This window comes from Ostrea edulis, chromosome 1 (genome assembly GCF_947568905.1).
Source record: "Ostrea edulis chromosome 1, xbOstEdul1.1, whole genome shotgun sequence".
In the NCBI taxonomy this organism is placed as follows: Eukaryota; Metazoa; Mollusca; class Bivalvia; order Ostreida; family Ostreidae; genus Ostrea; species Ostrea edulis.
In genome coordinates, this window is record NC_079164.1 from 60,921,575 (window position 1) to 60,934,637 (window position 13,063).

At 33.6% G+C, this 13,063-nt stretch overlaps 1 protein-coding gene across 3 annotated transcripts in view; it reads right to left on the minus strand.

The window, feature by feature from the left end:
* Positions 1-463: 463 nt before the first annotated feature.
* Positions 464-13,063, minus strand: part of LOC125648809 (CKLF-like MARVEL transmembrane domain-containing protein 4) — a 37,978-nt gene continuing 25,378 nt past the window's right edge. For all 3 annotated transcript variants that reach the window (XM_056155692.1, XM_048875803.2, XM_056155689.1), the window contains 3 exons: positions 6,769-6,936; positions 4,029-4,133; positions 464-2,226 (listed from right to left, as the gene is read on the minus strand). In XM_056155692.1, coding sequence (XP_056011667.1) covers positions 2,062-2,226; positions 4,029-4,133; positions 6,769-6,936 — 438 coding nt within the window. In that variant the 3' untranslated portion in view covers positions 464-2,061. The remainder of the gene's footprint in view (positions 2,227-4,028; positions 4,134-6,768; positions 6,937-13,063) is intronic.

Here is a 13,063-nt window from a genome sequence, read left to right on the forward strand (position 1 = left end):
CAGTGTGGCTGTCAGCACGTCATGGGTCAGTTAAAAGCCAGCTGTTTTTCAAGGTTAGGGTCGCGTTTTACAAAAGAACTTACGACCAACTTTACATACTGGAATTTTTCAGTTTATTGTAAGATCATTTACACCACATGCAAAATATCTTCTTCTTTTTTTAAATTAAACCTCAGAAAAGTTTTACTTCATTCGTTTAACAAGTTAAGACTTGTGACTTTGTCGTAAGTTGTTCTGTAAAACAGGCCCCAGACTTACATGGATAATTTTATAGGCAGAAAACGCAAATAATCTACACTAATAAGACATGATAATAAAACTTTTGAATACACATATTAAACCATCACAGACGGGTTGTACAAAGGTATGGTGCATTGTGCCCAGACAGTATCCTTCCTATATTACTGCCACACAAGAAAAGAAGTACACTGGCCTAATGGAGGAAGAAATAAACAAATTGTGATTTAATGAACTAATACCGGTTTATTTCAATTCATTTAACATTCTAAGATCATACACTCCTTAAAAGGATAAATAAAATACACACCATAACCTGCTTAATAACAGTTGCTCTAAGTTAAATTATGCTGATACATGTATATGTGCTTCAATGGTTTCTGTTTTTATTTTTAATCTAGAGAATACAATGGAACTTTAATGTAATTATTTTTCAATTGGATTATTTTCATTTTGTTTTTCAGCATTTCCCCTCCCTTATATTCTTTTTTTTAATATATAATCTTTATTTAGGTTAGATAAAGTTAATCTAGTGTAAATAATTATACAAAAATTTTCTTATTTCCAAAAGACCTCTGACACATTCTGGATTTTTTCAATAATACATCACACCGCCTACAAAATGTTAATTATGCAATAGTGAGAGTTTCTAAGTTAAAATCAGTTATACACACTAGGCATTTACTATTTCAATATTAAAGATTAAACAACATTCATTCATAAATATAATATATACATACACAGATATATATATATATATATATATAACTCTAAACAAATATACATATATATTGTAAAATTATATTTTTGTGCAGGGAAATTAAATTTTCTGGGCTGTATTTCATATTAAATTACTCAGTTGATAATGAATTCATTAATCTTTCATTTTTCTACTAAAACTATGGACAATTTTAAGAAAAATTACTGAGCATCAAAACAGTACAATATTCATTGCAAAAATTCCCCCATCACAAAAATATGAATATGCTTTGGAAGTACTACACAGTAGCTCAAATTTACAAAAGAGAGTTCATTTGGAATTCTGACCCTTGCTATTCCAAAAAAGGAGCAACAGTTTTACCCAAGCATTACATTCTCCACTTAATCAAAGGACAGCAATAGAAGCAAGTCTGCTATTTGAACAGATTTTGGAAGAAAAAAACCCCACATTATCATGGTAAATCATGGCACATTCTGCACTATTTTTTGTTAGTTTTATCAACAGTTCACAAGGTGATGATAGGGAAAAAGTTTTTAATTAGTATCTGCTTTTAGCAAGAAAAACCCCATCAGGATACATTAATACACATGAAACAATTTTGAACATAGCATTCTTTTCAGAGATAAAAAATAACTCATTCTGATGGTAACACAGTTGCTGATATGTACTAATCCACTATAAATCGATTTTTCACAGCTTTTAAATAGTATTGATTTTTTTTAATCCTGCATCCCACTGTGGTTACATAATGTGTGAACAGCAAATATGATTACAGTATATCATGCACATTCACAATAAAAGTACACAGAACTATCAGATCACAACAGAAATTGCTGCAAGGTACAGACTCACACCAAATCATACAGTGTTATCATAGCAAATCAAATTTCTTACTACAAAACCAAATCTTTGTCTAATCTCTATCGATCAACTACAACTGTAACTACAAAAATGGTACCCAGTACCTGGATGGTAGAAAAACAGAAACAAAACAAGGTAGATATTATACAAATAAAGACAATCTTCAAAATAAATCCTTTTCAGATCTAATACTTCATCCTTCATAGGTAACATTTGAGGAATGTTGAAGTGGTCCTGACATTTTAGTACTGGGTACGGGTTTCATAAGTGGTGTGGGTGGTGGTGGTGGTTGTGGCACCTGTGGTGTCACCTGATGCTGATCCAGCATGAAACTTAGATGCTTGCCAGTTCCTGTACATGAAGAAGGTATCCACACAGTACACAGCAAAAGCAGCCAATCCAAATATCTGATGGAGGAAAAAAACAACAACATATCATCACATGGGTTCGGAAAAACGATACGAACTCGTAGCACAGGTTAATAACTATGCAAATCATGTATTCATGCGCCATGTAAACAAAACAACAAGACATCCTTTGAAGTTGACGACTGTTATTGTACATAACCAAAGTTATTCCAGGAGGAATTTGTTTTTTATGAAGTGAAAATAAGCGGCATTGACTTGGAAACAGAAATTTCAAGCGACAGGTCAAGTTTAATTCCCCAAACCGTTACGAAGCATATGACGTCAAACAATAACATCGTGAAAAACACAAAATTGTGCATGCTGACATAGATGCAACTTTGTCAACTTTCAAGTTTTAGTACAAACGTTATTCAAGTCTATTATAAATACTCAAGTTTCATTTGTTGTTATAATATAATGACATCACTAATATTAAGATTTTAAAATTAAAATTTCATTTTAGCTATCATGTTGACGTGTTTATCTTTAGATCTTATTTCAGACGATGTATTGAGGCTTGGCTGACCTTGAAATGAAATGGAAAGTATCTAATATATGCGTTTATTGATAGTTGTGTGATAAATAGAATCTTACACTCGTGCTCATTACATATGAAATTTATGAAATTTGTTGTCGGGTTTAAATATTTCCCTCGCCAAGGCTTGGGAAATATCAAAACCAGCAACTAATTTTATAAGCCATAAGCACTCGTTCAAGATTCTCTATATCACAAAAACATCCGAGTATCATCAAATAGTAACTTCTAAACCTCAGTCAATACTCTACACTCAAGTCTTTAATTCAGAACTAAGAATGTGTTTTAATATTGAATCTTCCAGTCCATCCAACAGACGGCATGACAGAAATTGGACATCTGCTATGCTTTGTAGGGGTGAAACGATACAGTACCTTCTCGATTCGATTCGATTTTCGATACTTTAGTCTCGATTCGATGATTTTTGATTCGATACAATAGCATGTACCAAATTCTTTATAATGCTAAGATTTTTTATGTTTCATTGTATTTATTGCTCTCTGCAAATAAATTCTACATAATGTAAAAATGTTTAACATAAAGCAACACTCTTATCACTTGTCATAAAGCCAAAATATCACCATACGCAGGATTTATACATTGGGGGTGCATTTTTCAACTCGACTGCGTCCATTTTGATATAGCAAAGTTTACTCGTATGTTGATTGGGCAATTTTCAATTCCATTGGCTAATCAGAAACTGTGTTATCAAGAGCAATGTGTGCTATGATTTTAGAACCGTATCGAACCGAAACAGACCCCGAATAAATCGAACATCGAATCGAGACCACTACATCGCGATTCGGCCGCATCGCAATGCATCGTTTCACCTCTAATGCTTTGCAGGTCACACAAAAACTACAGCTTTGATTTCATTGCTATTTGTACAGAAGATATCTGGTAGGTTTGATGACATCATTACGCTTTGGAGATCAATGAGAGTTGTGCTCAATAAAAGTCTTTTAGTTGATTTTAAGATCAGTTGAGTTGATTTTAAGATCAGTTGCAGACAAAGACAAATAACTTTTATATAGTATTTGTGCTAAAAATCTGGGGAGATTTGTGGTCCCTGAAGCTCTCATTTTATACATCTTGCATCTGAAGTCATAATCTTCAACAAATTTGAAAAAACCTGTGAAAAGACCCCTTTTCCTACTTGTTAACATAACCAAAGCTAAAATCCTGCACATCTAAAGCAATCACATAAAAGTTGCATTTTTAGGAAGGTTCCATCAATCTGAAATATAATTTGATAGATTTTACTTACAGTAGCTGCAATAATTCCACCATGGCTAAACTGAGCTCCTCTTGCCAGGCAGACAATAGCAGCAATAAAGATCAGCACACAGTACACCACATAGTACACAAACTCCTGGAAATTAAAATACATCGTCTTCAATAGTAAAAATATACAAACTCCTGGAAATTAAAATACATCGTCTTCAATAGTTAAAATATACAAACAAACTCCTGGAAATTAAAATACATCGTCTTCAATAGTTAAAATATACAAACAAACTCCTGGAAATTAAAATACATCGTCTTGAATAGTTAAAATATACACACAAACTCCTGGAAATTAAAATACATCGTCTTGAATAGTTAAAATATACATTCAAACTCCTGGAAATTAAAATACATCGTCTTAAATAGTTAAAATATACACACAAACTCCTGGAAATTAAAATACGTCTTCACTAGTTAAAATACACACACAAACTCCTGGAAATTAAAATACATCATCTTGAATAGTTAAAATATACACACAAACTCCTGGAAATTAAAATACATCATCTTGAATAATTAAAATATACATTCAAACTCCTGGAAATTAAAATACATCGTCTTGAATAGTTAAAATATACACACAAACTCCTGGAAATTAAAATACATCATCTTGAATAATTAAAATATACACACAAACTCTTGGAAATTAAAATACATTGTCTTGAATAGTTAAAATATACACACAAACTCCTGGAAATTAAAATACATCATCTTGAATAGTTAAAATATACACACAAACTCCTGGAAATTAAAATACATCATCTTGAATAGTTAAAATATACACCCATCAGATGCTTATTAATCATAATCATAAACAGATGAGTGTTCATGGGACAAAAATGAGTCAATCTCGGTACAACAACTGACTCGTCAATATATCGATGTCTTGAATTGTTCAAATAACTACATTACAAAACATATCTCATTCTATCACATGTATTTAGCTCTCTTTCACATGGTATGAATTCATTAACAATTTTGGTTGGTATAAAGAAATGAATTAATTTAAGCCCCATAACTATAGGAGTGACAAATATTTTCCACAGCCTTCTTACACTATATACTCATTAATTAATTCATTGACATATGCAATTTGGCTCTTATCTTATCTTATACATGGATTGAGTGAATAAATTGAATTGAATCAAAACGACCTATGCATGTCCAAGTGAACTCCTTGAAACACTGTCTTATATAATTATTCCCATGGGACAAATGGAATCTTTAACTGGACAGATGCAATTGGGTTCTAATAAAAATGATCTCTTTATGTCCAACTGAACTTGAAACACAAAGGCTTAAATCATTATTCTCTAAAGACAAATGGAATCCCTCTATCTGTTATGTGCTTGTTAAGTCTTTGCAAATTTTGTAGTACAATGTTGCATATATTAATATCATTATTGTTGGAAACAAATTAATATCCATTTTATATCCATTGTTAAGTAGCTATGAAAAAAGTGTATTTCTTGATGTAATCATTTTTGAATAGGGTTACTGCATTACTAACATGTGAAGGAGCATTACCTCCCTTAAAACATAGTTATTTTTATACTTGCTATTTTTTAAAAGTGTTAATGACTTATTCTAAGGTAGAGATTGCATGGGTCACTGAAAATTAATGAATCTATGAATTTTTAAAATTTACTATCATTGTCATAGTAACCCCTCTTGTCGACTTTCCGTAATAGATGGTACAGGTGTTTCGGATGGTGTTTAAAATTGATACAAAAAGAGTGATCAAGTGATACAAATTTTATTTCAAATTGAAGTTATAGCTTTAGTTAAATGAATGTATAATTTGCATTAAGATGTCCATTTACTTTCATATGAGGTAGAAGCACGACTGCTTATGAGCAGTTTTGCTATTTTTAAAAGGCAATTATTTACCACAGCAGGCATATTTTCACCCCCTGAGAAATAAATGACCAATTAATTCTTTTTATTTTTACATTTGTTTTAACAAATGTTAGTAGGAATGTTTCCTGAAAGTATCGGTATTGGTTTTAAGGTTAACTATGGCGCTATGAGCACTATAGTTCCCCCCCCCCCCCCCTCCCCTCCTTATATAAATGCTGCAGGTCATAATATAGATAAATATGCATCTTACATGTATCTGTTTTAACTTGTATTAAAACTGTAAAAATGTTTTTATGTTTATCACTGAATTTATTCCTCAAAGAATGATAGTACTGCTGCTTTGGAGATGCATTTATTACTTTCTATTTGAAATTACTTGTATATTCATGCTCTGCAAAATGAATGTTAAAAATGCAGGAAATATAACACAGCCGATGTAAACTGTGCATTGTGATGTTGTATTACCTGCGATGTTATTTTTTCCCTTTCAAACCAAGCGATTATCAACAAAACTTTTTTGATATTATAAAAATTAACTGAACTAATTGAGAAAAAAATATTAACAGCAAGTGCTTCTCACTTTTATTCATTTTGTGAGTAAAATGTCATCGATAAATTCTTCAAAAAGAAAGTTTAATCCTATAATATCTGAGAATATTCACAGAAAAAGTGGCTGTTTGAAAATCCGTGAAGCAGAAACTCTACCTATCTAAATGAGCTGATTGATTTTTATTACCAATATCAATAAAACTATGTACTAAGTAAACACTCATATTCACTTTTTAATTGATGAGTTTTTTCCTACTTTAAATTTTTCCCTATGCTTTTCTTTATCCTCTCAGTGTATCACCAATACTTACAATGAATATCCACGGGCCAGGGAGCTTGGAAATAACATTGAAGAGATGAAATATGAAGAAGATGAGAGTGGTAATCAGCGCTGATATGAAGACAAACTGTGCCCAGCCTTGTCCCAAAGGAACCCACCAGTCCACGGAGGCGCAGATAAAAGCAATTAGGTCCAATACCTACAAAAAAATAAAAACCATTATGACAGACTTATCATTTCTTCAGCCATCTGAATGGTTAATAACTCTAGTAGATATGACACACTGAAGAAAATTGGATGATTGATCGATTGAATAATATTGTTTAACGTGCCACTCGAGAATCTTTCACTCATATGGAGACATCACCATTGCAGGTGAAGGGCTGCAAAATTTAGGCCTATGCTCGGTGCTTACGGCATTTGAGCAGGGAGGGATCTTCATTGTGCCAAACCTGCTGTGAAACGGGACCTCTGTTTTTGCGGTCTCGTCTGAAGGACCACCCCATTTAGTAGCCTCTTACGACAAGCAAGGGGTACCGAGGACCTATTCTAACCCGTATCCACACGGGAATAATGGGTGAAAATTTGAATTATTCAATAATCTATTGGTACTGGAAGCCTTATACAGTAAAACATGGTTACAGTGAATACACTTATAATGAATTCACACTTACAGTGAAGTGATTCTTATTCCCTGTTATTTTTGTTACATATTGTAAACTCATTGGATATAATGAATTATGTTTTACTGTGTTTACTTTTAGTGAAAAATTGTGATTTTTGTGTATAATCAAAGAGACCCCCCCCCCCCCCTCCCCCCAAAAAACCCCAACCTTCTGGACATGAAATACCCTCCTCCACTACTAGGTAACTCAACAAGTAATGGCATTTATGAAGAAAAAGCATTTAAGCATTTGTGACATAAAACCTTTCAAAATGAGAGTGTTCAAAGGAACATGGTTGTCATCTGTCTGGCATCATTAATCAAGATATACACATACTTACTGGATCTGTCCTAATGGAAAAATCCTAGCAGTGCTTGTCCAAATTTTAAATGACTTTGGATCAATGTCAAGACGCTCTAAGGTCAAGTGAAACATGTTTGAAGTGTAATTAACTGTTACAGAGCATCTAGCTAATGTGTGAAGTGTAATTAACTGTTACAGAACATCTAGCTAATGTGTGAAGTGTAATTAACTGTTACAGAACATCTAGCTAATGTGTGAAGTGTAATTAACTGTTACAGAACATCTAGCTAATGTGTGAAGTGTAACTGTTACAGAACATCTAGCTAATGTGTGAAGTGTAATTAACTATTACAGAACATCTAGCTAATATGTGAAGTGTAATTAACTGTTACAGAACATCTAGCTAATGTGTGAAGTGTAATTAACTGTTACAGAACATCTAGCTAATGTGTGAAGTGTAACTGTTACAGAACATCTAGCTAATGTGTGAAGTGTAATTAACTGTTACAGAACATCTAGCTAATGTGTGAAGTGTAATTAACTGTTACAGAACATCTAGCTAATGTGGGAAGTGTAATTAACTGTTACAGAACATCTAGCTAATGTGGGAAGTGTAATTAACTGTTACAGAACATCTAGCTAATGTGGGAAGTGTAATTAACTGTTACAGAACATCTAGCTAATGTGGGAAGTGTAATTAACTGTTACAGAACATCTAGCTAATGTGGGAAGTGTAATTAACTGTTACAGAACATCTAGCTAATGTGTGAAGTGTAATTAACTGTTACAGAACATCTAGCTAATGTGTGAAGTGTAATTAACTGTTACAGAACATCTAGCTAATGTGTGAAGTGTAATTAACTGTTACAGAACATCTAGCTAATGTGTGAAGTGTAATTAACTGTTACAGAACATCTAGCTAATGTGTGAAGTGTAACTGTTACAGAACATCTAGCTAATGTGTGAAGTGTAACTGTTACAGAACATCTAGCTAATGTGTGAAGTGTAATTAACTGTTACAGAACATCTAGCTAATGTGTGAAGTGTAATTAACTGTTACAGAACATCTAGCTAATGTGTGAAGTGTAATTAACTGTTACAGAACATCTAGCTAATGTGTGAAGTGTAACTGTTACAGAACATCTAGCTAATGTGTGAAGTGTAATTAACTGTTACAGAACATCTAGCTAATGTTTCTTTGTTACTAAGTTGTGCCTAGAAATGGAAGAAAAAAATCCCAGTGACCTTGAACTTAATCAAATGACCTTTGGTTAATGATATGGCACATCAATCAGTCCACAAGCAAATTATGTTTGCAAAGTATGAGCACTTATAAGGTCTTTGATATCATACAAAGTTATGTATAGACAGATGGAGAAACAGATATTCATCATAGTATTTATTAAAATGATCTTCACACACAAAGTACACATGCTAAATATCAATTTTATCTCTCACAATTTAAAACATCTGGACTGTGGCAGATGGGCAGACAAAAAATGAAGGACAAAGTAATCCTTATAAGTCTCACTATACTTCCCAGGCAACATGTAGTGATGATATGTTATTTACTCTTGATTAAGAAATTATTTGTATATCATGAAAATCTCACTGTCATTTTCTTACATAAAAAGCATTATGCCATGTGTTCTAAATGTTTATTAGTAAAGGAACTTATATTAAGTGTGCTTTAGTAAACAGTAGTAAATGCTGCAGGTAGCGAATTGATTACGTACAATAACAATATGTTGCATGATTAAATGATTCGAACTTTGAAATTTCCTTGATATCATAGCATGAGATGATTTATTGTTCATCTATTAAATAAACCAGTTTCTATCAGGCAACGTTAAACCAATCTACGACAAAAAGATTATACATACATGTACATGTAGCAAAGGCCCCAAGGTTATAAAACTTTCTTGAGAACATTTTCATACTCAAACTCCCTGCTCTAAATCGTACTTATACCAAAAAGTGAAGGTTATAAAACTTTTATACAATGAAAGAAAGCAGAAATGAGCAAGCTCACATACCCCACGCTCCAACATTGCTTGACAATGCCTCACATAATGAATGGTAATGTTACAGTATACACTACTGCAAGAACAGGACAGACGGGCTCGAAATTCTAAGTTCAATAGGGGCATAACTCCCAAAAAAATATTTAATCAGAATATTCTGGGAATATGCACATCTACACAGTGTGTCCTTATTAACTAAAGAGTTTCACGAAATTCTGTTGAGCAGTCTCAGAGGAGTTGTGCTGACAAGAATAAGACAGACGGGCTCAAAATTCGAAGTTCAAAAGGGGCATAACTCCCAGAAAAATTATTGAATCAGAATTTCCTGAGAATATGCACATTTACAGTGTGTCCTTATTAACTGCAAAGTTTCACAAAATTCTGTTGAGCAGTCTCAGAGAAGTTGCACTGACAAGAAAGGGATTGACGGACGGGTCAAAAACATTATAGCCTCCGCAACTTTGTTGAGTAGGGTATAATTATTCTCATATTCAAATGGAGTACATGCTCAAGATTTTTCAAGTATGCTTGGAGCTTGTTCAGAGTTGTATTCAAAACAAACTTGGCTGAGTTTGAGTATGAGTACGATAAAAGTTTTCTAATCTCCAGGCCAGATTTTCATGAATGGTTAACTTATTCATACAGAGGTGTGTCATCACTATAGTCTATGCAAGCGCTTAAGATTTAGTTTTATATGTGAATGATGTGTAAATATTTCATGGAGAAAACTACACAAGAAATTCTATCTGAAAAGAAATGGTTGTGCATCTAACAAAAATCAAGCAGGCAAAACACACCTCACTTAGATTTGCAGGGAACAGGAAAATTCACACGACATTGATCCATACATATCATTAGCTAGAGAATTAGAATTTCAGTACAGTCTTGAGTTGGTAATGTTTTCAATGTAATCTATATATGCCACTTCCTCATATGAGAAAATCCACCCATAGCCTACTGAGTGAGCGGATCCAAGAATCTGATTTGCATTAGCTTGGTACTGTTCCACGCTACTACCATACTATCAATCATCCTCTGTCACTGGTATATAACTATATATATGCTGAAAAACATACTCATATATTTCTGCAATTTTAAAGTACTAGTACTCTATGCTCTAAACAACAGGTCCATGGGTCACATCACTCACATGAGTCACCTCGGTCCCGCTGTTGTGAACTTTAAAAAGATTTTTTTTTCAATCTTTATTCCCATGAAAAATTTTCACTCAACACTGTGGCCTCATCTTAAACCCAGAAGGTCACAACATAACTGAACTTTACTTCAAATATCATGAGGATGCCTCGATCAATACCAATATGAGTAACGTGACCTTGCTGTTCTGAAGGTTCAGGTCAGAAGGTCAAAGATCATGGTATGAAATGAAATGTCTTGCCATAAGAAATCTACATACAAAATATGAAAGCTTCAAGAGATTATATACATTTAGAGTACAGGAGCCCTAAATCACTCACCATTCAAAAGTTATGACCAAGGTTAAAGTTTCTGACAGACAGACAAGACAAAAACAATATGCTCCCTGACTATAGTAATGGAGCAAAAAAAAAAAAAAACCTGAATCCATACTGCTTTGGAACATTTGCATTTTGATATGATTTAGTGTAGCCCTGCTACTCTAGGAAAGACTTTGTTTTAATCAATTTCCTGTATGTTCCAATATAAATCTCTGATTCCCTATGGCTCCAACCTACCCCTGGGACCCCTAATGTGAACAAACTTGAATATGTCAACTACTTGTAGATGCTTGCAAATTAATACTGTATAACAAATCATGGCCCTATTGTTGTTAAGATAAAGATTTTTAGAGATGTTTCCCTATAAACTTTGATCCCCCTATTGTGGCCCCAACCTATTTGTTTGAAAAAAAAATTGAATATGCAATATCTAGGGATGCTTGCATATTAATATGACTTGTCATGGCCCTGTTTTTCTTGAGAAGATTTTCCCCTAGATATTCCAATGTAAACTTTAATCATCTATTGTGGCCTCATCCTACTTCCAGGGGCCACAATTTGAACAAACTTGAGTCCACACTACATGGGGATGTTTGCTTATTAATATGACTAATCTTGGCCCTGTTGTTCTTGAAAAAAAGATTTTTCAATATTTTTCCTAAATATCCGCATGTAAAATATTTATCTCCTAATGTGGCCCCAACCTACCCTGGGAACCATGATTTGAACAAAAATGAATCGACTTTTTGTCAGGAAGCTTTCATGTATATTTCAACTTTCCTGGCCCATTAATTAAGAAGATTTTTAAATTACCCCACCATATTTTTGTCTTTTCTCGATTAAATTTTCTGGGGGGTGGGGGGAGAGCATGACCCTTTATTTGAACAAACTTGAATCCCCTTTACCCTAAGATGGTTTGTGCAAAGTGTAATTGAAATTGGCCTAGTGGTTCATGAGAAGATTTTTAAAAGATACCACAAATTTTTCACTAATTCTTGATTTACTACAGTGTACAATTCAAAAAGGGTGTGACATTTCATTTGAATTAAATAGAATTCTCTTGACCCAAGCATGCTTTGCGGCAAGTTTGGTTGAAAGTAACCCTTTGTTAGTCCAAAATGTTAAAAGTTTACATACGGATGACTGGACAGACAGACACCAGACAAAAGGTGATCAGAAAAGGGTACCTGTAAAGTGTGAAATGAAATCGGAACGAAACGAAACGAAATCTACCGAAACGAAACGAAACCCACCGAAACGAAACCTACCGAAACGAAACAGATTGTATAACCGAACTCTTTTAATTATAATAATTAAAAATGGTATCTTAGGCCCCTGTGAAAGTTACCACATATAAATAAAATTTGCCTCCCCTTTGATGTAGGCTTTCGGCTTGACTGTTACAAAGTTTTAAAAGTTGAAAATGGGAGAGTAAGCACAAAGTACATATCCGTAGTTGATTAAATGCCATGTACAATTAGTTTCGGATCCATACATTTCAGAACCGAGGGTTACAGTCTCAGAGATCTGGGGAAACACACTATACGAGGGGTGGGGTCGCTGATGTTGGATCCGTCTTTGGGCATAGATACATTGTTTGAAGAAGCTGGTGTCTGAGAAAATTGAAAGCAGGAAGAGCTCTTAACCTCTTGTTTTATCTCTAACTGCTGAGGTGCGAGTACTTTCAATAATGGAAAAACTCTATACATTTGGGATGTTGCTAAGACGGGGAATTGAAAACGGGACGGAAAACGGATTTTTTTAAATGCAATAATATTAGGAGGAGGTCGGCATTTTGTAAACTGAAAAGGCTTATGAACAAGGGGATTTTAAGCAGAAATCACAAAGAGAACGGGAGG